General features: G+C 40.9%; 2 protein-coding genes across 2 annotated transcripts in view; one reads left to right on the top strand and one right to left on the bottom strand.

Moving 5' to 3' along the window:
* Positions 1 to 9,355, bottom strand: part of pde3b (phosphodiesterase 3B) — a 71,151-nt gene extending 61,796 nt beyond the window's left edge. Inside the window, exon 1 of the mRNA XM_072661238.1 lies at positions 8,236 to 9,355. Within this exon, the coding sequence (XP_072517339.1) occupies positions 8,236 to 9,153 (918 nt within the window). The 5' untranslated portion in view covers positions 9,154 to 9,355. The remainder of the gene's footprint in view (positions 1 to 8,235) is intronic.
* Positions 9,356 to 15,678: 6,323 nt separating this feature from the next.
* copb1 (COPI coat complex subunit beta 1) lies at positions 15,679 to 26,518 on the top strand. The gene is made up of 22 exons (XM_072660605.1): positions 15,679 to 15,757; positions 16,371 to 16,519; positions 16,651 to 16,880; positions 16,986 to 17,155; positions 17,693 to 17,807; positions 17,909 to 18,001; positions 18,122 to 18,259; positions 18,349 to 18,468; positions 18,556 to 18,663; positions 18,920 to 19,066; positions 19,798 to 19,943; positions 20,131 to 20,227; positions 21,377 to 21,537; positions 21,645 to 21,765; positions 21,855 to 22,082; positions 23,485 to 23,664; positions 24,696 to 24,840; positions 24,930 to 25,049; positions 25,162 to 25,307; positions 25,406 to 25,495; positions 25,620 to 25,775; positions 26,184 to 26,518. Exons 2-22 carry the CDS (start codon positions 16,429 to 16,431, stop codon positions 26,241 to 26,243), a joined length of 2,862 nt encoding a protein of 953 aa, XP_072516706.1. The 5' UTR covers positions 15,679 to 15,757; positions 16,371 to 16,428; the 3' UTR covers positions 26,244 to 26,518.
* The last annotated feature ends 209 nt before the right edge of the window (positions 26,519 to 26,727 follow it).

The following is a 26,727-nucleotide window of genomic DNA, read 5'->3' as shown; positions in this document are numbered from 1 at the left end:
TAACTTTCTACTAAAAACTTAAAACTTAACTGGTCACAACAGTGGCCCCATATTGAGACAAAGACAGAGCTTTTTGGTACAGCACATCCTTCTATGGTTTAGCGAAAATGGAATGAGGTCTACAAAAGACACAGTACCTACAGTCAAATATGGTGGAGTTCTGAAGTGGCCAGCAATGAGTTCATATCTAAATCCCATTGGAGACCTGTGGACTTAAAATTGCTTTTGGGAAGACACCCTTTAAATAGGAGAGACCTAGAGCAGTCTGCAAAAGAAGAGTGGTCCAAAAGTCGAGTTGAGAGGTGTAAGAAGCTTGCCAATGGTTATAGAAAGCAATTGATTTCAGTAATTCTTTTCCAAAGGGTGGGCAACCAAATGTTAAGTTGAGGGTGCCAATAATTGCGTGAAGTTTGGAATTTAGCTTTTTGTGTTATTCCAATAAACACAAAGAAAATAAACGTGTGAAACAAAACATGTTACACATGTAATTGCAATAACTGTCTGGGAGAAATATTCCATTTTCTGGAAACATTTCAGGGGTGTCAACACTTTCGATCATGACTAACATTTATGAATGATAATGATAACATTAAACAAACAATTGAGAAAAGAATATAAATAATTTGAACTCATTTAGAAATCTGATGTATACTCTAGGAAGAAAACATTTTGCACATCGTTTACCAGAGATATGAATTTTAGTAGTTCACCCAGCAAACTTAATGAGGTCTGAACACAGTAAATTTCCCACTGAAAAATCTTCAAAGACAGCTCAACGCAAATATAAGGCAGTGCTCAGTAAACCTGCAGTATTTAACTTCATGAAGGCATCTCTTGATTGTAGATTTTAACAACAATACTTAAGACAGCGGTCTTAGACAGCTTATTAAGAGTTCCAAAAGTTACCATAAAACACCTAATATTAGCTCCAGACCTTTTACTTACAAATGCATTGTGGCAGACATAAGTAAATACAATAGGTAACAAAAAAAGGTTTTGCATCCTAGCAGAAAATACTGAGGCATTCCAATAAAAATGTGTTTCAGTAGCTTCAGCTAGTCAGTAGTTTCTAACTATACCTGGCTATATCAGGCAAAGCTCAAAACAGAGCCCAGTGGGCTAGCACTATGTTTAACATGCACGCCATACCGAACCAGTATGGTCCATAACACGGTGTGGACTGAACCGTGACACCCTTAACACCAATAGTTAAATGCAAGTCTACGCCTGACAGTCTAACTATCTAACTAAACAGTGATTATGTAAACAAGGTGACCCTCATTGCCTTACAAAGGTCTTACTCAAACCAAGCTTGGCCTGTTTAAAAAGCATGTCCCAGTCAACAACAAGTTTGTTGCTCATAGTCTTACTAAGGTCCGAGTTAAACTACAGTTAGCCTGTTTAAAAGATGCAATCCAGGCCAATTCAATGTCCACAAATCAGACACAGAGCTTTTAAAACATTTTCTTTTTCAGTAGGAACAAGACTAACCCAAGACACTGTTTTATTATTGTCTACATGACCTTGCAAACTTCCACTAAACACTACAAAGCGAACAACAAGGAATAGATTGGAACATATTCAAGAACAAGTCACAGAAGGCGAAAGAGCTGCACTTTTGCAGAGCGGAAGAAATGTGCCTCAAGTTATACATTAGTAAGAAAGAGACATTAGATATTTAAAGGGAAGGTGAAAAAATTGATGCAGGCTTTTTAAACAGCGCAGAACTTATGTGGAAAAACGTCAGTGCGCCATGAAGGATGCTTCTCACGTCATAGAGTCAGACTACATGTTAGGGTGCATGTAAATAGTACTATCAGTGGACTTTATACGGCTCTTGTAAATGTCTTGGTTCAGCCTAGCTTCTTAGATGAAGAACTCAGTCAAATTGTTTTACTATCATTGCCCAATATAACAGCAGTAAATTACACAGGACTGCAGATGAGTGCAGATACATGACAACTTTGTAGACACAGGACAAACACAGAGGACAAGAAATATGATTAATACATCACAGTAAGTAAACAGGACAACATTACAATAAACTGAACAACACAATAAATAAGGTGTGTGCATGTACATATGATTAATAACTCTTACAAAATGTACTTTTAACTTCACATTCAAATCTATTACAGGAATAAGTTTGACAGCCCACGTTAAGACTAAGTAAGAGAGAGAAAGCTAGCAAACCTTGATTAACCAGTCTACTAATTGTGCCTAATACGGTCAAAAACACTCCTAAAACTATTAACTCAACTTTGTGCTCGCAGATATGAGGTTTTCTCCTCTAAACAGGTGTGATTTAAGCCTCAGTTAGTTAGACATTCCTGGCTACACATCACTGTCCACTGACCATTAGTTCTTTGGTCTTTTGAACGGACAACAAGGTAAATGTTCTGGAGTGGCCGAGTCAAAGCCTAGACATCAATCCAACAGAGAATGTGTGGTTATCCTTGAAAAAGGGCTTAAATAACAAAAAAAAAGAAGCCATATACAGTATTAAATACTCCAGTTATAAAAGCAATAAAATGGGGAAAATTCAATAACAAGTGTGCGGGCATAATGGCAAAGACAGGCATAGTGAAGAAGTTTCATTTCTTCCTTAGCATAAAAGTGACCATTGTTGAACATCACTTGTTTTGACAAAAAGCTACAATAAGTATGAATGTGAAAATGTCTGTAGATACAAACTAAGTGTTCAACTAACACACCAATGGGATGTCCTTAACTAGACACACAGATGTCCAGTCTAGAAGAACTTTTAAACTGAATTAATCATTGTGATTAAAATTCATTAATTGCTTCCACATCACCAGTAATTAGCATTCAAGCGACCCCCTAATCAATACTCTTAATTCCGAATTCCACTTGCAGCAGAAAACTTGTACTATGTCCAAATCCTAAAGTGTTATGCAAACTCAATTCAAAACGATTGAGTTGTGAGTACAAAAACTGGAAGTATAGAACGACCCATGGTTCCTTGGAGGTTTGATGTTTAGAATACAGTCTGAATATAAACTGAATGTTTTAGTATAACATTAGAACACCTGATCTTAAATATTAAGATATGGAGATAATATAAACCAATAAACGGAATAAATACATTTTTACATCATTTGTAAAAAGTTAGGAAACCCTATTTCCCAATAGCTGGTATTTTGGCTGAAATAACTATAGTTAGACATTTCTTATAATGATCTACCAGTCTCTGACATCAACTGGAAGAAAGTTTTCCCACTTCTCCATGCATAATTCTTTCAGCTCTGGGATGTGTTAGCTTTGGTTTTTAGACAGACACCGCCTTTTTCCTGAGCACCCTCTGATAGAATACACTAGGAATTCTTTATTGTATGTTAGAGAGCTCTCCAGGCCCTACCTCAAGCCATTTCCACCTCCAGGCTTTACAGCTGAGGCATTTCTTTAGTTTTAAGTAGATATTGAAACATAGCATTATATGTCTCAATTATAAATACCTAGGTCTACCTAGGAGACCTGAGCAGACAAAAACTGTAAATGTAGAGAATAAGAGCTCTTCAATCACCTCCTGACCTTACATGACTTCAATCTGAAGTCAAAGGCTCCAGATGCACCAAAATGTTTAACCTCATCCAACACAGGATGTCAGCTCGTCCAACATGCCCTTTTTCATAGCGGGTATGACAAACATGTCCAACAACGGACAAAAATAGCTGATGGCTTGATTCCAGGACCTGTAAAACAGCCTGGTTTCTTTCATGCATCACTCACACCCTCAATCACAACTTCCCAGCCACAAAGTGCTCCTAAGACAAAACAGATTCAATGGCAATTCATCCAAATATTAGCCTTAAGCCTGAAGACTTGTTATTACTTGATTATTTTAGAGACTGACTTAACAGTGTTTTTATGAATCAAAATAAATTCATAATAATACATTGCACTCTTATGCTGTTTACATACACTACATGGACAAAAGTATTTGGACATCTATGGGAGCTTTCGAGACATCCCATTTTCAATTCAATGGCTTTAATATGCAGTTGGTTCCCCCCTTTGCAGCTCTAAATCTGGAAGTTATTGAGTCAGCAGAATATTGGAGATTTTAATGCACTACATGTCTTAGCACTCCCATTCTTAGCGACCCTGTTCTGTAACTTTACATGGTCCGCCACTTTGTGGCCGAACTGCTGTGGTTCCTAAATTTTTCCACTTTTCAATAATAGCACTCACAGCTGATGGTGGGATATCTAGGAGGGATGAAACTTCACAAACTGACTTCCTGCATTCTGTTACAGTACCACGCTAGAATTTAGTGAGACCTTTGGAACAATCCATTCTCTTACAATGTTTGTAAAGGCAGACTGCATGGCTAGCTGCTTCATTTAAACACATGTGGCAATGAATTTGGATTAAACACCTGAACTCACTCATTAAGAGGTGTGTCCCAATACTTTTGTCCACATATTTCAAGTCTTTAAGTCTTTAACCCCTGCAGACTACTACCTGGTAAAACCATGTTTTGCTGCAATAACAGCTTGGTTCAAAATTGGGTTTGAATCAAACATAGCACATTGAATGTTGGCCAAAAAGCTGACCACAAAATCTCAACCGGATCACCCTGATACCTTCTGGTAAACTCCAGATGTGCATTTCTGCATTTTTTTTCAGTAATGGCTTCTTTCAAGCCACCTTGCCAATACAGGCCAGTTGTATGCAGTGCTCTTGATACTGTTGACTGGTGCACCTTGACTCCAATCTCAACCACTAAACTCTGTAGTTCCTTCAAAAGGGATTACTGGCCTCTTTGCGGCTTCCTTCACAAGTCCACATCTTGCCCAGACACTGAATTCTGAGGGACAGCCTTGTCTAAGCAATGCCTGAGTGGTATGATTTAGTTTCCACATTTCCTCACATTTCATCCAGAAGTGCTCACTGGGGTATCCAAACACTTGGATATCATTCTGTAGTTTATCCCCCACATCTTGTGCATGTCTACAACTTTATCTCTAATTTTAATGGATTTGCACATCTTTTATACAGATTGCCTATGTAATTGAATGTACTTGAATTTAGAGGATTTTTACTTGCTAATTTATAATTAACAGCAAACTTACTCTTTTAACATGTAACATTCCATGATTATTAACTGTACATAGTGTTCACATTGGGAGCAATAGATCCTCAGGTGGCTCTTAGGTTGCCACCTGAAGCAGACCATTCAGTCATCTCAAATGAGAATGCATTTCTGCTTAGTACCATTACTCAGTTTATGAAAGACATGTAGTTCCATTTAGAAAAACCATGACGCTTAAAAACCGGAAATAGGTCGGAAAAAAAGAGCATGTAAAAGTTACTATTTCTTTAAAATTGTTAATGCTTTAAAACATACAATACTGCTGATCAATATCTGCATTTTATTTTGTAGTCCATTACTACCCTTTTCCCAGTCTAATCAAATGAAAAGTTTGAGATCCATGCCAATTCCATCTAGAACATTTATTTAAAAGAATAATAAAAAAAATAAATAAATAAATAAATAAAAACACACACAACAATGCTAAAGGTTGGCCATGATCAGGTTCTACTTACAACCAACACTAAGGCCTGTAGATTTCAAGTGTCTCACAGTAAGCACACAAAACATGCAAGAGTAAGCATTCTTACTCTAAGAAATTTGAGTAAAAGGGCAAAGCTTGTAAGTCAAAATATTAAATCACACAAAAAGGAAAATGTTACTTTTGGGGAGGAAATGCTGCCTCTTCAAAACACAAAGCATCATTAGCAAAAAAATAAAGGTTACAAATTCAACTAACAAGTATTAGTGTATAGTGTATCCTATTGTTATTGGGTCACTCCACCAAGACTATCACGATTACTACTAACATTAGGTACAATAGATTAAGCTAAAATTACATCATGAGTTACATCATGGATTAAAAATACACATTTGTGACAAAATAATCTGACTACAGCTTAACTTAGAAAGCATTGTTTTGCCAGGTCAACCAGCAGCCGTTCGTCACATCGTCGGCCCTTCTCTCCAAGTTTAAAAGTGATTGGGCTTTGTTATGGTTTTACGTGATTTAAAGTTCTCTGCCACATAAACATTTCTAACAGTCTGGCCACTCCATAGAGGGGTCCACCTTAAAAGCGCCATAATCCTGCCACTGGTTCTAAACACAGCTCAGCCTGTGACGAACACACGGCTGCAAATGCAATGAGTCACAGGTGCCGGGCTGTTTCTCACTCTGTGCAAATGGAAAAGTCATGAGGCCACACGTGAGAGAAAGCACTCACCAGAACATCACCAGAACCTTCACACATTACATTTTGTCAGGACAGAACAGCACAGTGTACTAGGTGGTCAATGTTAAGCCATGTTTATTTTAATACTGTAAAAACAAACAAAAACAAACAATACTTAACTTAAAAAAACATCAAATGCATTTTAGGTTCATTTCACTGAACCACCCTAACACTGTTTATTATTATTAATAATAATAATAATAATAATAATAAAACATACATACTACTTATAAATGCAAACCAATTATTGTATAAAACCTATTTCTGTAGAAATGTAATGTTAATATCTCAAGCTACTTGTAGATCTAAATCAAGTTTAAAGCTTACTGTGCATTTACACACTTCACTGTGCAAGTAGAAACACAAACTTGAAACAACACATCCTTTTGGATGACAAGTACAGGCAAACCACAGAATAACATAAGTAGATTACATATTTCAGAAGATGCATAAAATGTACAAAGACCACATTCTTTTACAAAACACTGAAAATAACTGACCCCCCCCAAAAAAAAAAAAAAAAAAATAAATAAATAAAACATGTACAGTACAACAAATACGCTACAAACTAATTGAATGTTTTGCTTACAGGTATAGATCAGGGAGAACTGGCCTTGCAAAGACTTCACTTCATGACCAATGCTGGAACAGTGCACTCAAAAGCACACTCAAACACTTGGAACACCAAGTGAAGAGGCTTATAAGCAAATAAGCACCACAGAGTTTCACTACTCTTTGCTATAGTGAAAGCACTTTGTTTACTCACATTTTCACTTACAATTACTCTCAGTAAGAGCCTTGTCCCAGACTTGTTTCCATTTCTCCAAACGCACCACTGCAGCCGACAGTATATACACTCTCCAGCAGTTCCGGTGACCTTGACTCTAATATTTCAACCAGACCCTTGACCTAGGCCAACTGCCAATTCACTTCACAGGTTAAATAAGGTCAACTTTGACTAATACAAATATAAGTAATATAATACAATATAAGTAAAAGCTGATTTTGAGAGGTTAGTGCACAAAGGTCACCCATCTGCTGCTGGTAATTCTACACCCAGTTTAGTGCATACACCTACACCCCCAGAACTGCTTGTCTTTTTTGCCACCTGAATTATACTGTATTTCTGATTAGTTCACAACATCCAGTCATTTGCAAGCTGATGAGAGTACAGCAAAAGAATAGCGTGCACACTGACTCAATATTCTGAAGTGCAAGAACGGCAACCCTATTTAAAAAGTGTGCATTTGTGCATGAATTGGCTTCACCATTTCCACTGCTTGAATTTTGTGAAACATTCACTTCACTGCTTTTTCAGAACATCATGGTTAGCATTTTTCATACATTTCACTCATTAGAGACCTCATGCTCTGGATTAATCCATATATTTATTCAAAGCATTCATTCCTGCTGACCTGACAAGACTGTGCACCCTTCCTAAACTAGACAGAGAACACAGGACATAAATGCACCTCTAAACCACTTGAGAAAAGAAAAAAAAAAGTCCCAACATGATCTAAATGCATCCAGGTGCAACATCAAAGTTCAGCTTACTAGAGCATAACAGATCTCTGAACTGTTCAATACAACAATGTGCCATAGTTTGCCTTGCTAAAGCCAAGCTAGAATCCCAACTTGATTATGATGATGATGAGGAGGAAGAAAACAAAAATGGATGTTCAAGTATAAATGTCATCATCCACAGTTCAGATTACCGGAGCAGAAACATGCTATACACCCCTAAACCTATTGATGCACCAGGACAGTCCCAACAGGATGATAGAGTATTAAGTGTCAAGGTCCATCTTTCCAGAGCAAGTGGGGCCAAAGTGCCAAACAAAAACCAGCAACAAAGCTGTCATGTCAAACCCTCTTGCCACGTGCCAAACCAAAACAAGCTCAACACGGTATAGATAAAATACTGGAAATGACTCCGTCTGTGCCTACCTGTTCTCTGGATATGCACGGCAGCGAAGGCCGACGAGGCATCTTCCAGGCTCCTCCGTAGCAGGCGCTGGTTGTTTCCCCAAGCGCGGCGCAGCTAGATCTCCTTCTCGGCCGCACCACGGGCACTTTCTCGTCCGTTCCTGCGCCGCTTACGGCCTGTCGCGCCGGGTAGCGCCGCTCGAAGCCGAGCGCGAGTGCGGCGCCCCCCGTTCCCGCCAGCGCGGCGAGCGCGGGCCTGAGTGCGGGTGGCACACGTCCCAGCCCGCCGAGCGCCACGAGCCAGGCTGCGGCGGCCAGCGCGAGCGCCAGAACGCTGTGGCGGAGCCTGAGAGCCGCGGGTGCCAGCGTGAGCAGGCCGGCGCAGGCCAGCGCTAGCGGCAGTCGGCTTGCCGCCACCACCTGGGCTTCGTCCTCCGTATCCTCATTCTCCACGAAACGTGCCAGCAGCCAGTCTCCGAGGTGGCAGGACGCGGGCAATGCGAGTAGCCAGCCGCGGCCGCTCTCCCGCTCTGCTCGCCGCAGGTACAGCGTGAGGAAGAAGTAGGCGCAGCCGATGCTGAACAACGGGCTCGCCGAGTGCCACGCGTCGGCCGCGAAAGAGCGCAGTCCCGCCGCCGCCGAGCTCCAGCGCGACGTTGACGAAGAAGACGATGACGGCGAAGCAGTCACCAGCAGCCACGCGGCGGCGAGTGCAGCCAGTGCTCCGCCAGCGCAGGCCGCCCAGGCCCGCAGAGGCTCCGAGGCGCCGCACAGGCGGCACGCGTGAGCCAGGAGCCCGCGCTCGCCGTCCTGCCTCAGCGGCGTCACGCAGCCCTTCACGTAACCATTCCTCAGGCTCTCGGCGGCGGCGCCGTCGTGCTGCTGCTGTCTGCTCTTACCGCCGCGCTGGATGAGCTCGCCGTCCTCCCGTACTGCCATGCTTGGGTTCTTTTTTCCTTTCCCTCTTTTTTCTTCGGCTCTATTTAAAGTTTGCTCGCGTCGCTACCGACGGTTTTAGCACTCGACGGGCGAACGCGCTCCATGCTCACTCAAACGGGCTCCAGCATTTTGGCTTACGAGGAGGAAAAGAAGGTGAAATGTTGTTGTTGTGGTTCTGAGGGCTTTTTTTGTAAGCGAAAGGCGGAGCTCTACGGCACCGTCTAGAGGCCGCGGTGGGAAAAACCGACCGAAGCTCAGCGGCTCTTTGTCATTATAATATTCCAGTTATTGCAGGCGACCTTAAATACATCGTGTTTCAAACATGCATGTTATTACAGTGCATTTCCAAATGATTACCATACATAATGCGTCTATTTTATACTGATCCAGATCCCAAGTGATTAAAGCTGATGTCGTCAATTACTAGTACTTCCTGACACTTCATATCCTGTAGTTACACTTAAGACTCAGTTCACTGATCACATATACTGCGTTTACAATTGTCTAATTTAATAATAAATAAAATTTGGTTAATTGTGCCTATTTTTGTCTACACTTTATAATTGTAGTTCTATTTATGGCATTTTTATACTGTAGATATTTTACAGAAATATCTACAGTATAGGAGCATATAGATTATGCTCCACTGTCTGGTCTGTATTGTGTTGTAGACTTATTTATTGCATTGTATAATAATATATTTCTCTGCAATAACAAAACACAGAATTTACAAGACACCCTTGGTCAAATTACACATTTTGTTGATTTTTTTACTTGCCAGACGAACTGGTTTAATCTGATTTACATGCACAGAAATCATGCACAGAAGTTTTTTTCAGAACACTGTAATAATAAAATGATCTTTGTAAAAATCTTTGTAAACTGGACAGACTGGTTTAAGCTGACAGAAAAGCTACAGTGACCCAAATGACCACTCTTTATAACTGTGTGGAACAGAAAAGCATCTCAGGACACAATGCAACTACAACAGCAGGCGACCACGTCGAGTTCTACTTCCTTCAAGAACCACCATGAACCTAGGTTGAGGCTGCAGTGGCCACAAGCTCTATAAACATGACAACTAAACAAAGGAAAAACATAGCCTGATCTAATGAATCTTGATGTCTGCTGAGGTACACACATCACAATGGCAGAATTTAACACCAATAGCATGAATCCATGGACCTAACTTGACTGTGTCAACAGTCCAGGCTGGTCGAGGTGGTGTAATGAAGTGGAGAATGCTTTCTTGGCACACTTTGGGCGAATTAGCATTTGAATGCCACCACTGATTTGAGTATTGCTGCTGAACAGGTGCATCCTTTAATGTACACAATTTACCCATCTTCTCATGACTGCTTCCAGCATGATGATGCACCATGACACAAAGCAGAATTCAACTCAAATTGGTTTCATGAATGTGACAATGAGTTCAGTGTTCTTTAGTGGCCTTTCCAAACACTTCATCTGAATCCAACAGATAACCTTTGGGTTAAGGCAGAACCTGATATATGCAGCATGAAAGCGTTCCTAAAAAGTCTGCGGGAATTGCATGATGCCATAATGTCAACTTGGACTAGAGGCTCAAAGGATGAGCCATACAGAACTGAGGCTGTATTAGTTCCTAATAAAGTGCTTAGTGTAGAAAGATTTTAGTGCATTACCCTCCACTACAACTGCTGGGTACAACTGGTGTTTAAACGACCTCTATTTTAAGGAGCTACGCTGAGCACAGGCTCCGTTCATTTTGCAGTGCGCTATTGCACATGCATACAAATATAGCTATTGTTTTTACTGCATGATCGAAGTGGGTATAGATCGTGTTTTTCATTGAGAGACCTTTTACTGGCCATGCATAGTAGTGCTAGATATGGACGTAATGGTGGATTTATATACAAAAAGACCCCAAGCATTGGATCAAATATCTAGCTAGCTGTCTAACGTATGGCCATGTTAGCTAGCTAGCTACAAGACGTGCAGCAGGCGGAAAATGCTAAGCTAGATAGCTAGAAAGCACTAGCTAGCTAGTTAACTAGCTATATATTTCTAGCTAGCTAGCTAGCTAAGGCTAGCTGTTGCCGAGTAAGGATTAACACCACACAGCAAATAAATTAGCATTCAAAATATCTAAGATTTGATAGCTAGCTATCACAAAAGTTGCTAAAGTAGCTAGCTAGCTAGCTAATACAAATCAACTCACCGTCACTTTTCACCTTTCTCAAAATGGAACTCAGGATAGCTATCCTCCGGTGGTCCAATGACTTGCTAATTTTATAGGAGATAGTATAAATGTTGCTTAAATGTATTATTTTTATTAGAACGATATTAACTACTAGTTAGTATTTGTGAAAACTACTATGGAAGATAAACTGTCCAGCTGCAGCAGTTCTACGAACCGCCCACTCTAGCTCGTGGTAATCCGTTATTTCCGTTAAAATTTGAATTCGCACGAGTGTGCGTTTGTGCGCGCGGACATCAGTGCAGTAGTCACTGACTGCCTTCATTAAGCTCTCATTCCGTTACTCTAACGCAGTTTAACCATCATTAGGATTATGGCTGTCGGAGTCGGACCGTTTTTAGTGAGTCGATTCTAAAAAGAGTGATTTGAATCAGTCAGTTCCAGATCTCTGTACTCGATTCCACGCGTCTTTACAAGTTAACGTGCTTACACACACACACACACACACACACACACACACACACGTACGTAGTTTCACTTTATATAATTTTTGGAATTTTGGTTATGCCCTTATTTGGCACTCAGGGTCTAAACTGGATTTTTGATTGCAAAAATGACCGTTTTTTTAAAAACTCCTCTTTCACGTTGTGTGGTAAAACGTCATGTAGTGTGTACATTCTTCTCTCTAAATCATTAGATCTTATGACTGTCAAGGTTGTTTAAGAGTTATTAATTTTTAATATCGCTACATGTACGACAATGCTGCTCGCGCATCAGTTAGACGTCGGTAAACTACTACAAGTAATGTGGGCTATAGCGCTCATGTCACTTTGTGGATCGTCATCCTTCAGATGAAGAGCAGAGAGAACTGCTTAATAACCTAATTTACTTCCCTGCTGAAAAATCCAGCTTATGCTGGTAACTGGTTTCAGATGTTCGAAGCTGGTCCTTGATGGTCAAGGTGGTTGAAAAGCTGGTCATAAAACCGAAAGATCCGTTCTGCTGTCCTGATGATGCGCTGGAGTCCGGCTTGCTCTTGAGAGGTGGAGGAACCAAACCAGATGGTTATGCATGATGTGAGGATGGACTAAATGACCGCTGTGTAGAACTGAATCATCAGGGTCTGCGGCAGGTTGAATTTCTTAAGTTGGATATGGTGATGCCCAGGAACTTGAATAAGTCCATAGTGGAAACTGCAGAGCCGTTGATGCAAAGGGGGGCAAGGGGGGTTGCGTCGAAAATCCACCTCCACCTCTACAGTCTTTTCTGTGTTTAGCAGCAGGTGGTTCATATCAATAGGGGATAGTGATACAACAAATATTGCCACCCCTACACTAGTTTCAGAAAATGCACCAGCATAAAAAGTCTAATTGGATATCAGTCCACACAGAGCACCAGAAGTTGAATGAACTAAATTACCTTTTTAAAATTGTAGGAATTTGTGGCAAGTAACAGGTGCTAGCACTATAAAAATCCCACATTCAACTAGTTTAAATGGAGAAAAGTTGTCTTTGTGTTTGAGCATGGAGGAAAGAAAAAAGAGCAAAGAAATTGTCTTAGGGCGTTAGAACTAAAATTGTGGAGAATAGGACGCTATGGTTGGAGACATAAAAAAGCCAGATGGGAGGTAGCCAGAATTTAGGAAGAATTGAAGAACCCCAATCCTTTTTGAAGAACATCCTGTGGAAAGATGAGACCAAACTCGAGTTCATTACTGATACCATTTACAGAATGGTAACAAAACAATTTTTGCTTTTGCCACTGGATGCCTTGACTTGGCATGGAATCTAAATACTACCAAAGAATTTTGGAGCTCAGTGTAGAGCCAGTGTCAGAAGGCTAGGCCTCCATCAGAGGTCATGGGTCTTCCAGCAGAACAATGCTGGAAATCCAAATAATGCTTTAAAAAGCACCCAAAAATGGTTAGGGCAAAGTGCTGAAGAGTTCTAAAGTGGCCAACAATGTGTCCATTTCTAAATCCTATAGAGCATCTGTGGAGAGATCTCAAGCACCCTTCAGTTATGAGAGACCTGCAGGAGTAAAAGAAGAGTAGTCCTAAATTCCAGTAGAAAGGTGAAAGAACCTCAGGAAGTGATTGAGTTCAGTTACAGTTACCCAAAGGGTGTACTACCAAATATTAAGCTGCCTGGAATGATATCAGATTTGACTTTTTTTGCTCTGATTGCTAAATTCTTGAAATCAGAGCATCGACTCCCAATAGGGCTGTTTTGAGTTTGAACAGCCATACTGGGAGTCGATGCTCTGATTTTTGACTCCATCGGCTCCCAGTTACTTGGAGTTGACTTAAAACTTTCTGCAGCTGAACATCACTGCTGAGCACATGTCCAAGAGGCTCAATTCAGTTCACTATTGCACAATTGTAAATGTCCACAGGTCATATAATTAAACAGACACCCTATGTTGCTTAAGATAACCAGGTGTGAACACCTTAAGTTAATGTGTTCATTCATGGTGTCAATCATCGTAGATTTCTTTTCTGATGTCTTTTATTATCAAGAAAAAATTAGAAAATTGTGAATCAGCACTGTTTCCCATTTACTTCAAATTTACTCCGATTCCAAGATTTCTGTAATCAGATGCTAATGCCATGCCAAATCTAGGTGGCTCAGCGGTTAGTGCTCTGGACTATCGCTGACAGGGTTGTGGGTTCAATACCTGGGCTTGGGCACCGTTGGGTCCTTGAGCAAGGCCCTTCACCTTCTCTGCTCCCTGGGCACCCACTGCTCTGCTTACTGTGTGTGTTCACTGCAGAAGCAAAATTCCACCTGTTTCTGTCACAAATAGTAAATATGGTTGTCTTGTCTTGCCCATTACAGACCTATATGGTTGGAAGTATCCATTCTCCTAAAAACTTTCTCCACCAAACCAAGCACATTTTAGTAAGAAGGAAAGAAGTAACTTGTAAAGCCCTTCTAACTTAAGTAAGCCGACCTAAGCTTGATATTTCAAAACTTTGGCTGTGACCAAAAGGGGTCCCTACTCAATAGTACTGAGCTATGTAGGGACAGACGATTTAGTACTGAGTAGCGATAAAACACAAGATGAATTCGGACACTTCCTCATCATCATCTATCAGAACCAGTTGTATAAACAACTACTTGAGTGGCTGAGCCGTGTGTAAGGCTTCGCACACACACAAACTGAATTCTGAATTAAAGTTAGTAAAGCACTGTACAGTTGATGGAATAATATTTGACTGTGGTGTTGCGTAGAAACATAAGCCTATCATTAACAAACTACATGAGAAAACATCTGTAATTCACAGCTTCCTTATTTATGTTTTAGGCTGCTAGTTGCTCATATGAGCAAACATCATCAGATGCAGTTCGTCCTGCTACCTGTCGCAATGCATTTTGGTCCCTATTCCGCCGATGTAGTGAGCTACAATGGTCGATTCTCAATCTGCTTTCAAGTCTGTCCTGATGTCCCTGTGAACTGTGAAACATCATTAGTTGCAGTCCAAGTACTGTTCCATTCAAAAGTTCACATTCAGCCAAGTACAGTTTGAATGCCTCAATGTGTTCTTGTTCTGCCTGTGTTATCCAGGGTGCATCAGGATGTTACTTGTGTGGACTTGGCACAGGCTAAAAATCCCAGAATGCATTATACACCACTCTACTGTTCCAATTGCAAGATTACCGTACTGCGCCTTCCCGTCCTCGTCAGTACTACTGAGTATTGAGAATCCCCAAATGTTTCCTATAAATGATAAAGATGCACAAATTTGTCACTGTACTATGTACAGCAAAATGCATCCTCTGCATTTAACCCATCTGTGGTAGTGAACGAACACACACACACGAGCTAGGGGCAGTGAGTACACACACAGCAGTGGGCAGCCAACTCCAGCGCCCGGGGAGCAGAGAAGGTAAAAGGCCTTGCTTAAGGGCCCAACAGTGGCAGCTTGCCAAACCTGGGAATCAAACCCACAACCTTGTTATCAATAGCCCAGCGCTCTAACCGCTGAGCCACCATCACCACACTCATACTTATTAGTGCCCTAAAAGGTAAATATGGAGCCAGTCCAGCCTTTGTTTTGAGAAGTGCACTCATAATGAATTGAGTAATAATTAGTGCTCATGTCTCATAAAGCAAAGCATTTTCTGTCCAAAAGATTCTGGCTGCATGTAAAACGACACATTACTATACAACGCATACTACTGTAATGGATGCACTTTCAATGCTGGTTCACTATCTCGCCATGCTGTTCGCTAAGGCAGTGTGCGGTTGTGGACTCAGCCTCTTTCGCTCCGCCCGGCTAAACACACGCGTATGTCCCTTCTCGCTGCCTGTAGTATTGATGTGGCCGAGTCCCTGAGCTTCCACGTCATTCAGATCCTGAACCGCATCAGACTCAGAGAAGAAAAAGGGGAGAGCGGAGGAGAGCACAGACTCGCCATAAAGGTACTAAACACCTCTTTACAGCCTTAACCGTTCACTTTTAAGCGGTCGCAGAGGTGGTTGTTATTTTATATCTTGCGCAGGCGGTGTCTTGCTCGTTGACTTAGTCGACGTAATTAACGTTCGGTATCCACGTAGGCATCAGGCGGCTAGGCTAATGCTAGCTAGCTAAGTTAGAAACAAATAGCTACCGCAATGCGTGTATTCCCTTCAGATGATAATATAAAACAATATAAAAAACTGAATGATATTGATTGAGAATTTTAGTACTGTTTATGTTTCTCGAATTCACTGCATTAACGCTAGCCAACCAAACTAGAGCTAACTTTAGCTAACTAGCTAGCTGGTACTGTCAATTAGCTACTTGTCGGCTAACTCATCTAACTGATTCAACAAATCCCCCAAACCCGTTTTATCCAGCTTACTGCAGGTCAACAGCACCAAAAGTAACTGGCGATGTTAAACTGTGTTAAGATATGTCAGGGTCGATAATGCAGTCCGCTACGGTAATATATTACACGTATAATGGGTTTAAAACTTCCGTTTGAACACCTCTGCATAATGTCATCACTCGCACGATTTGTGTACTCTAATGGTTTGTCAACCCTTCTGATAGGAAATTACCATAAACACTGCCTGGTGTCTCCGGAAGGGAACAGGATCTGCCTGGCACCATGACAGCAGCGGAGAATGTGTGTTATACCCTGATCAATGTACCCAACGACTCAGAACCCCCATCAGAAGTCAGCCTTAAAGCTGATTTAGGTAATCAAGAGCTCTGTGTTCCAGCCTTTGTTACAGTGGTGGAATTTTACATGAATAGCCTTCAGTTATATATAGTTTTAAAGATCATCAGTGGAGTTTAACTGCTGTTTTTTGTTATGTGCCAAAAACAGAAAAGGGGGAGATAAAAGCCAAGACAGAGGCTTTGAAGAAGGTCATCATCATGATCCTGAATGGTGAAAAGCTGCCAGGTCTCTTGATGACTATCATCCGATTTGTGCTCCCTCTTCAAGACCACACCATCAAAAAGTTGCTCTTGGTCTTTTGGGAGATTGTTCCCAAAACAACACCTGATGGCAAACTGCTGCAGGAGATGATCTTGGTCTGTGATGCCTACAGGAAGGTAACCGTCAGTTAATAGCATCAAAGCATTGCAGCACATCTTTTAGGGTTTGATGTTTTGGTAGCAACAAGAGCTCTGAGAGTACTATTCATTTGCCTTTTTCAGGACCTGCAGCATCCCAATGAGTTCATCCGTGGTTCCACGCTGCGCTTCCTGTGCAAGTTGAAGGAGTCTGAACTGCTGGAGCCACTGATGCCAGCCATCCGCGCCTGCCTGGAACATCGCCACAGCTATGTGCGCCGTAACGCTGTTCTTGCCATCTATACTATCTACAGGTTGGTGCACAAAATGAGTTTGGGTTATGAGTGCAATGCTTGGCAGTTTCATTCACAGTATAAATGATTAAATGACTAGTTAGCACTGCATACTGGGTAACACTGCAGCTCTTCACATAATAGACTGGGGTTCGATTACCCACCTGGCCAGGAATTCAGGTGTTATACCTGTGCAACATGAACAAATTATAAGTTACTATGGATAAGAACAGTTGTCAAATACTATAGATATAAATAAATGTTTAGTTTAATATAATTGTAGGGGTTGGAGTAAACAATATTTACACAATACACAATATTTATCTTGTGTTCCCTTTTGTTTTTAAAAGCAGTAATTGCATTCTCTGTATAGGAACATGCTATTGTCAGTGTTGTTCATGTACATATGGTGCACAAAAAACACACATTTAAAGTTTAATTCTGTTTGCATTGATACTGCTGCACATTGGAATAGTCAGCAGCATTAATTACAACATTTGCAGTGCATTTGGTTCATTTTGCTTCCTGCCACTGATCCCCTCCTCTCTCTTTATTCAGAAACTTTGAGAATTTGATCCCAGATGCCCCGGAGTTGATCCATGATTTTCTTGTAAATGAAAAAGATGCAAGCTGCAAGAGAAATGCTTTTATGATGCTGATCCATGCTGACCAGGTACATAGCAATACACCCAGAAGTAACAACATTTAGTACTTAGTTTTGAATGCAAAATAAAGTCCTAAAATCTGGTTTTGTTGATTTTTGCCTATTTCCAGGATAGAGCCCTTGATTACTTAAGCACCTGTATCGATCAAGTGCATACTTTTGGAGACATTCTGCAGCTTGTTATTGTTGAATTAATCTATAAGGTGAGTTGTGTTAATCATCTTTAAACTGATGTTCAGTTGGCATAATCTGTAACCGTTTTTCCCCTCTCATTTTGGAGCATATTCCTAATTGTTTTCTATCCTGCCATTCAAATTGTGTAGGTATGCCATGCAAACCCCTCTGAGAGAGCACGTTTCATCAGGTGCATCTACAACTTGCTGCAGTCCTCCAGCCCAGCTGTAAAGTATGAGGCAGCAGGCACACTGGTTACCCTCTCTAGTGCACCCACTGCCATTAAGGTACTGTGTTCTTTTCCCTTTCATATACAATGATCATTCAATAAGTTGACTCCCAAAGTCTCAAACTGTCCCTGTATCTATGTTTTCAGGCTGCTGCTCAGTGTTACATTGATCTGATCATTAAAGAGAGCGATAATAATGTGAAGCTCATTGTCCTGGACAGGCTGATTGAGCTGAAGGAACACCCCACCCATGAGCGTGTTCTGCAGGTAAAGATAGTCCCCTATATTTGAACATGTATTGGGGACAGGGCGTATGAAACATGGACATGGCTAACTGCTGTGCTTGAACCTTAGGATCTGGTAATGGATATCCTGAGAGTTCTGACCACTCCTGACCTCGAGGTCCGTAAGAAGACGCTGCAGCTGGCTCTGGACTTGGTATCATCTCGAAACGTGGAGGAGGTTAGTCATTGTGTGCTATGTTGCTGAGATTGCATCTTTTAGCCTTTTAGTGTTGGAGGGTTTATTTTTCAGGACAGTGGAACTGTGGCAGTCAGTAGAACATGCAATCCTGACCCTATATAGTTGTTCTTTTTAAGTAGTTTAATAGCGAGTTGCATACCAATATTCACACAAAATTCTACAAAATAAAATACGTCAAAGTAAATGACTCTAGCTACTCATCATTTAAGCATTATGAACCTCCACTTTTTGGCAGTTGGTTATCGTGCTGAAGAAGGAAGTGATCAAGACCAATAATGTGACAGAGCATGAGGACACAGACAAATACAGACAGCTGCTGGTACGCACTCTCCACTCCTGCAGTGTGCGCTTCCCTGACATGGCTGGCAATGTCATCCCAGTGGTGAGTTTGTGCCTACTGTACTGTTGTTGCTGTAACTGTTTCTACTTAGTTATACATGATTAAAGTGGTAATACTTAATGTTAAGGTTTCAGCTGCTTATATGACTATTCCAGATTGATGCAGTCAAGTAGTGTAGGGGTTACAGGCATATTCAGGCATATATATCTTGCCTGCACTGAGTGAATGATTCAGCACAAAAATAATTTTCGGCCCGACTCTACTCGTAGATCAGACTTTTTTTTTTTTTTTTTTTTTTTTTTTTTACATATGTTTTGGACAGAGTTTGCTTCTTCTTCAAATCTAATATCAATTCATAATTATTTGTAAAGCACTTTTTTACAACGGACATTAGAGGTCAGTAGTTACTACACTGGTACTATAATCATATAGTAGAACTATAAATACTTGCTCACACATTTGCCATCCCATTCAAACTACATCCAGCTCTTTGAGATGCTGTCGATGTGTTTTAGGACATTGTTGTGTACTTATTCTGTACTATAAAATGAAACAAAACGTCACATGCTGTTTAAGTTGGTTGAGATTCGTATATAAGTGTGTTGGCGGAAAATGATTTGGACGACTACTGACTAGTCCTGTAGCAACATTAGTTACTAATTGAACACCAAACATGTTTTGACTGATCTACTGCATCTTCCTTTTGCATTTACTGCTGATTCTGAGTAAAAGTTAATTGAAATGGTTTGTGGTGTGTGTTTGCGTGACTTCAGCTGATGGAGTTCCTGAGTGACACGAATGAAGCAGCTGCAGCTGATGTGCTGGAATTTGTGCGGGAGGCCATACAGCGGTTTGACAACCTCAGGCCTCTCATCATTGAGAAAATGCTAGAGGTCTTCCATGCCATCAAGACCGTCAAGTAAGTCTTGCCATAGTGAATAAATATTGCTATCTGTTGAGAGAGCATATATAACATATTTTTTATTATATCAATTTCTATTATTATGTTATTACCAGTAGCATGTGCATGTATGTACAGATTATCATGTAACCTACTGGATTTGCATTTATTATTAAATGCACTGTCTTTTTTTTTTTTGCCCTAGAATTTACAGAGGAGCTTTGTGGATTCTTGGAGAATACTGCAGCACCAAAGATGACATTCAGAGTGTCATGACAGAAGTGCGACGATCACTTGGAGAGGTATGCTATTTAGGTCAGGGTATATATAATGAGTTTAGAGAGTTTGCAGTCTATCACAAAATATTGTGTTCTCCCATGTAATAATAAAAAACAGTTTCTGAGTATGTCTGGGTCTGAAAATCCAGCAAGAACATAATATCTCAGTATTTATACCATTAAGGGCAGAACATACTGAGATTCCACATTAATTTTAATTAGTATGGTGATAGCAGGGTTCTAACAGATCCTTTAAAAAGCCTTTAGAGGAATGGTTTGGCACCCAGATGAAGACACTCAGCCAAGAAGTTTCACCAATCTCTTCTCTGTAAATACCAGAAATCTCCCTAATCTCTTCTCCATAAATACATGTCAGAATCTTAATTTATTTATGTCAGGAATTTATCAAAAAGCTGTGTAAACAAGTTAAACTGTAGTGATATCAGTCCATATTAGTCCATCAGTCCATATTAGATAATGCAAGAGTAAAAAGATTAATCAATTGGCAGCTGAGCACATCCTAACTAAACTATGCAGCTGTATTATGATTGAAAATGTAAATGTCCGAATCAGATTCAATATTGGTACTTAGAAATAAAGTGCTTAGGATCAGGTCTATAGTCTATAGTCTAAATGCCTAATGCCTAAAGGCCAGGATGAAAAGAGTCATTGCATTGCAAATGATCAGAAACTGACCATAAAGGCAAGAGGATGGCAGTACTGACAGTCAAACTCTGAAAAAAACTTTAAAAGATGCAGGTCTTTGCTTTTCTTTCCTTGCTTACTTACTCACAGCAAGTTTGTCCACAAGGGGGTGCTGTTTGTATGCTCATAGCTTTGGATATTTTGCGTCAATGACACCATATGCCTTTGTTTGTTAAGGTCTTAAAACAGTATTTAAAAAAGCACTGAATTTGCTTTTATCATCGTAGCTTGGTTGCATCGTGTGTGATGGGACGAGACCTAGCTAGTGGGTGGGTACAGGACACATCAAATTTGGGGAAAAATTTATTTGATTTGATTAACAATTCAGCAACCTACATAGAAATGATAATCTGCATTTAAGGCAATCTTTAAGTATGTTGGTATATAAGTATAGTTGGTATTGATGACTGTTCTGTTGCTCATATCTGCACATCAGCAAAGAATTCAGTTGAGCATTCTTGTGTCTAGATTCCCATTGTGGAGAATGAGATAAAGAAGGAGGCTGGCGAGGTGAAGCCAGAGGAAGAAGTTAGTGCAGCACCAGCCCAGAAGTTGGTCACTGAGATGGGCACTTACGTCACTCAGAGCGCCCTTAGCTCTTCCAGACCCTCCAAGAAAGAAGAGGACAGGTACAGCTTCCTGAAATACTCTTTCTCTTCTCAACTATGACTAATATTTAATTGCGAGAGATGGTGTTAACCCTCTGTATTATCTGACTACTTTCTTTGTCCTGCAGACCTCCACTGAGGGGCTTCCTCATGGATGGAGACTTTTATGTTGCTGCATCACTTGCTACCACACTCACTAAAGTAGCCCTGCGCTACATAGCCATCGTTCAAGACAAAAAGAAGCAAAATGTAAGAGATCTTTGTGACTCATGATTTGTCTTCTAAGATTGCAGTAGGTTGTCCATGTTCTAATGCAGTTTTTTTTATCTCCTCTTCAGTCGTTTGTGGCAGAAGCTATGTTAATCATGGCCACGGTGCTCCATTTGGGCAAGTCTTCCTTGCCAAAGAAGCCAATCACAGATGATGACGTGGATCGCATCTCGCTGTGTCTCAAAGTGTTGTCTGAGTGCTCACCCCTCATGAACGACATCTTTAACAAGGAGTGCCGCAAGTCTCTGTCCCACATGCTCACCGTACGCCTGGAGGAAGAGAAGCTGTCTCAGAAGGTAAAGATGCTAACAGTTTTACCCAAATGGAATTTATCTCTTTTTTTCCCTCTTAATTTGTGGTAATGTCACCTGTAATGATGTGCTTTATCTAGGAATACATTAAGGTTGAGGCTGAGCGATATTAAATAAATATTATATCACAATATTTGAATAAATTTACAGAAACGACAAGCATCTGAGAAAAAACAATTTTTTTTATTGAACATTTTAAAGACTGCATTGCATGAAATCCTGTGAACCGGGACTAATTATGCTGTTTTTGTAATGATGCATGCATTTGGTCAGTGTTCTACAAATGTTAAAGATCTCCACAATTGGGCATGCCACCAGAACGAACACTTCAGTGCCAAGTGGCAATGGTCAAAAGCTGATCTGCACCAAGAGCCCTTCAAGCTTCAAGTACGGCTAGGCTTGACCCGCCATCCCTTAAAATCCGTGGAAGACAAGCGTCCAGGCTTTTTCCGGTCCTGGCACCGAAGTGGTGGAACGAGCTTCCCCTGGGTGTCTGAACAGCAGAGGCACTCGCTGTCTTCAAACGCAGACTGAAGACCCTCCTCTTTCGAGAGTACTTGGGCGAATAGTAGAGTACTATGGTCTCCATATTGACTTGTGTTTAGTAGTGTCTAAACTAAATTTTTTAGTCTATTCAAACTAGCTGAGGTTTTTCCTGAGTAAATAACGAAGCACTTTTGTAAGTCGCTCTGGATAAGAGTGTCTGCTAAATGCCATAAATGGCATTTAGCAGACACCCCCCCCCCCCCCCCTCTGCTGTGACAGAATAAAAATCCTAAACACGCATATGTAGATATTTTGAGTTTGAGTCGGAGGATGGCATCCGAAAGACAGACATCCAGCTCTGTACACAAAACCCAAGCTGATGAGTTTCAATTGTTGCTCACCTGAAATGTGTTCGTTTCTGAATTGCATTTAGAAAGGCAAACATTAGCTTGTTTATGTTAACAAAATGCTACGTAAACAGCATTTGTATTTACACTAGTAGGGTGTTGACATGCTATGTGTAGCACCAATGGTGGGTTTTTAAAGATTGTAAGCTAATGCTGGACATACTAAACCAGATCAGTGTTCTTGTTCTAATCACCAAGTTTACTTGTGTGTGTTCAATGTCCAGGCTAGGTACCACTGTTGGCTTGCTATGCCGCAACAGGTTAAGTGAGTTTTATAGTACAGTATTGTTTGCTTTAAATACAAAGAAAGGCCTCATGCCACTGGTGGCTACCAGATTTCTGATATCATGACATTTCCGTCCAACCTACTGTTTTTTGTTTTTTTCATCACAATAACAATAAATATCATCATATTGCTCATCTCTACTTTTAGTTGGGAAATATATTTTCTGCTGTTGCTTGTTCTAAAGTTTTTTCCTGATTTTGCTTCACAGAAAGAATCAGAGAAGCGTAATGTCACAGTGCAAGCAGACGACCCCATCTCCTTTATGCAGCTGACTGCAAAGAATGAGATGACCTCTAAAGAAGACCAGTTCCAGCTCAGCCTGTTGGCTGCCATGGGCAACACACAAAGGAAGGAGGCAGCTGACCCGCTTGCCTCCAAACTCAACAAGGTACGAGAGCAAGGTGTTCTGCAGTTTGAACTCTCAGCACGATGAAATGCAAGGATGTCTAGTGTCTGGTGTTTGGCCAGCAGATGGCGCTGATTTGTCAGACAGTGTTTCAGTAAAAGTGGATTGAAATGGTTTGGCAGGTGATTTGAGTCCTTTAGGAAAAAAAACAAAACATATGGTACAGATATTCCAGCAGGGATTGACTTCTGATATGCCAAACATTCTGTTTTGTGTTTCCTTGTTCTAACACTTGCTGGCTGTTAGCTAATGAGTAGATTCGGGCCTGTTGAAGCAGATGTAAATCTGAGACCCACGTGTGCTGGTATATATGAGAGTATATGCATGCTGAGTATGAATGATTAGGGGAAAAAATTAGAGGTAATTTCAGTTAACAGTTCTTACTAAATAAACGTTATTGGGGCAGTGGTGGCTCAGCAGTTAGAGCTCCGGGTTATTGATGACAGTGCTGTGGGTTCGATACCCGGGCTCAGCAGGTTGCCACTGTTGGGCCCTTGAGCAAGGCCCTTCACCCTCTCTGCTCCCCGGGTGGCGTAGTTGGCTGCCCACTGCTCTGTGTGTGTGTGTGTGCTCACTGCCCCTAGTTCACTAGTGTGTGTGTGTGTGTGTGTGTGTGTGTGTGTTCACTACCAAAGATGGGTCAAATGCAGAGGACACATTTCACTCTACATAGTAGAGAATACTTGCACTTTTAGCTTTTTACCTTAGAGCATGTTTCTTAGAGCTTGTTACCTTAGAGCATTGTTCACTTAGATTAGCCTGTTGGTAGGTCAAACATGATGTTTTGGGTTTTAACACAGGCTTGTTGAAGCAGGTGTAAATCTGGTTTTGATAACCAATAAATAGGAATTTGAAAGAGAATTAAAATTTTTTAAGTTAAAATACATAAATAAGATTTAAAGCAATAATACATGCTTTTCTCAGAGTACTTCAATTAACTGAGATTTTGTTATGCTGCACCACCATTGCTGTTAATGTCAGTATTTTGCCTGTTCTGGCGGGTTTTTCTGCAGGTTACACAGCTGACTGGTTTCTCAGACCCAGTCTATGCCGAGGCCTACGTTCATGTCAACCAGTACGACATAGTCCTGGATGTGCTGGTAGTCAACCAAACCAGTGACACCCTACAGAACTGCACTTTGGAACTGGCCACACTGGGTATATGTTTTGTTCTTAAAACAAAGATCTTCTCATTGTCATGGAATGGGTTTTACTAAACTAAACTGTCATAATGTTTATTTGTGTAGGTGACCTTAAACTGGTGGAGAAACCATCTCCTCTCACTCTGGCTCCACATGACTTTGCCAACATCAAAGCCAATGTCAAAGTGGCTTCCACAGAGAATGGCATTATTTTTGGGAATATTGGTATGTGTTCCTAGATATTAGTCGACATTTTATTATTAGTATTATTGTTGTTAATGAATGCTTGCATTATTCAATCTGTCCTTTGATGCTTATATAATGTTGTGGTTGGCAGTGTACGATGTGTCAGGAGCAGCCAGCGACAGGAACTGTGTGGTCCTTAGTGACATACACATCGACATCATGGACTACATTCAGCCTGCCTCCTGTACAGATGCCGAGTTCAGGCAGATGTGGGCGGAATTTGAGTGGGAAAACAAGGCAAGAAAAAAGACTGCATCCTCCTGGAGTGGGATTTGAGTATGATTGTAGTGTCCCTTTGGATGAGACTTACTTTGTTCCTTTCTTTTTTCCTAAAGGTTACAGTTAATACCAACATCACAGATCTGAATGAGTATCTTCAGCATATTCTTAGCTCCACCAACATGAAGTGCTTGACTCCTGAGAAGGTAATGCTGTAGCTGTCTAGCTTCTTAGTTTTTCTCTATCCATGCTCAGACACATGGTGTTTATTGAGGTGCATACTCACATACTCACTCATACCTTTTGTTTCGGATTGTGTTCAAAAACCAGGCGCTCTCTGGCATCTGTGGCTTCATGGCTGCCAATTTGTATGCCCGCTCTATTTTTGGGGAGGATGCCCTGGCCAATGTCAGCATTGAGAAACCCATCCATCTGGGTCCAGATGCCCCAGTCAACGGTCACATTCGCATCCGGGCCAAGAGCCAGGTAAGCCACTGGCAATGACTGTACATGAGTGTCATTGGTTTGATATTCGGCTGACTAGGACTGACACTCAGACTAAGCTGTTCTCATGTAAACTCCATGGTTTGATTATCATAGTTTAACCAAGATCTTAGACTATGTGATCCGGGCCAAAGTTAGCCGGACTATTTTGTAATTGTAGTTAGAGAGTATATCCAAGCTCTGTATGAATGATTATGGAAAAAATGTGAGGTCATTTCAGTAAAACAGTTCTAGTTAAATTTGGTTCTTCGTGCTAGAGAATGTTTCATGTTTTTGTTTGGTACAATGTAAGAACAAATTCTTACATACATTGCCTCTTTATCTATCCCAGAGATTGACTTAGATCAGCCTGCTTTATGACTAATTTTTCCATATTTTCATTCCCCATAGGGTATGGCATTGAGTCTGGGTGACAAGATTAATCTCTCCCAGAAGAAAACTGTCTCATAAAGCTTTGAGGCAAACTTGGGTCACTTTGCCTAAAGGGAGGATTCACCTGGAATCGCTGTGGTTATCTTTATTTCCTGTGTCCTCTATCACTCGTCTCCTGTCTCTCCTGACTCCTGTACACACAGTGCTTTGTTGCCAGGCTCAATAATCCTGTGAAATATGTTTAAGGGGATTATGCAGCGTTTCTACAACACGACTCTTCTTAAACGCTCTCAGAGGATTGTGTCCTCGTTAATCTGTAATCTGTTTCAATAAACATTGCTCCACATAAATCATCCAAGTCTGCCATGTTGAATTCCTTTAGTCTATAGTTCTGTCATGTCTTGTGGTCTTTATAGTCTTGGACAAAGATTGCAGATTTACCCTTAGCCAGCCATAAGAGTCCAGCAAATGCTACGATCCACAGTTTTTTTTGGACGGATTTAATTAAGGTCACAAACTTTGAGAAGACTTTACTCGAGTTGTAGTACAGCACAGCTTGCTT

Source organism: Salminus brasiliensis, chromosome 17 (genome assembly GCF_030463535.1).
Source record: "Salminus brasiliensis chromosome 17, fSalBra1.hap2, whole genome shotgun sequence".
Classification (NCBI taxonomy): domain Eukaryota; kingdom Metazoa; phylum Chordata; class Actinopteri; order Characiformes; family Bryconidae; genus Salminus; species Salminus brasiliensis.
Note: the sequence above shows the minus strand (reverse complement) of the source record. Positions and strands in the feature narration are given on the sequence as shown.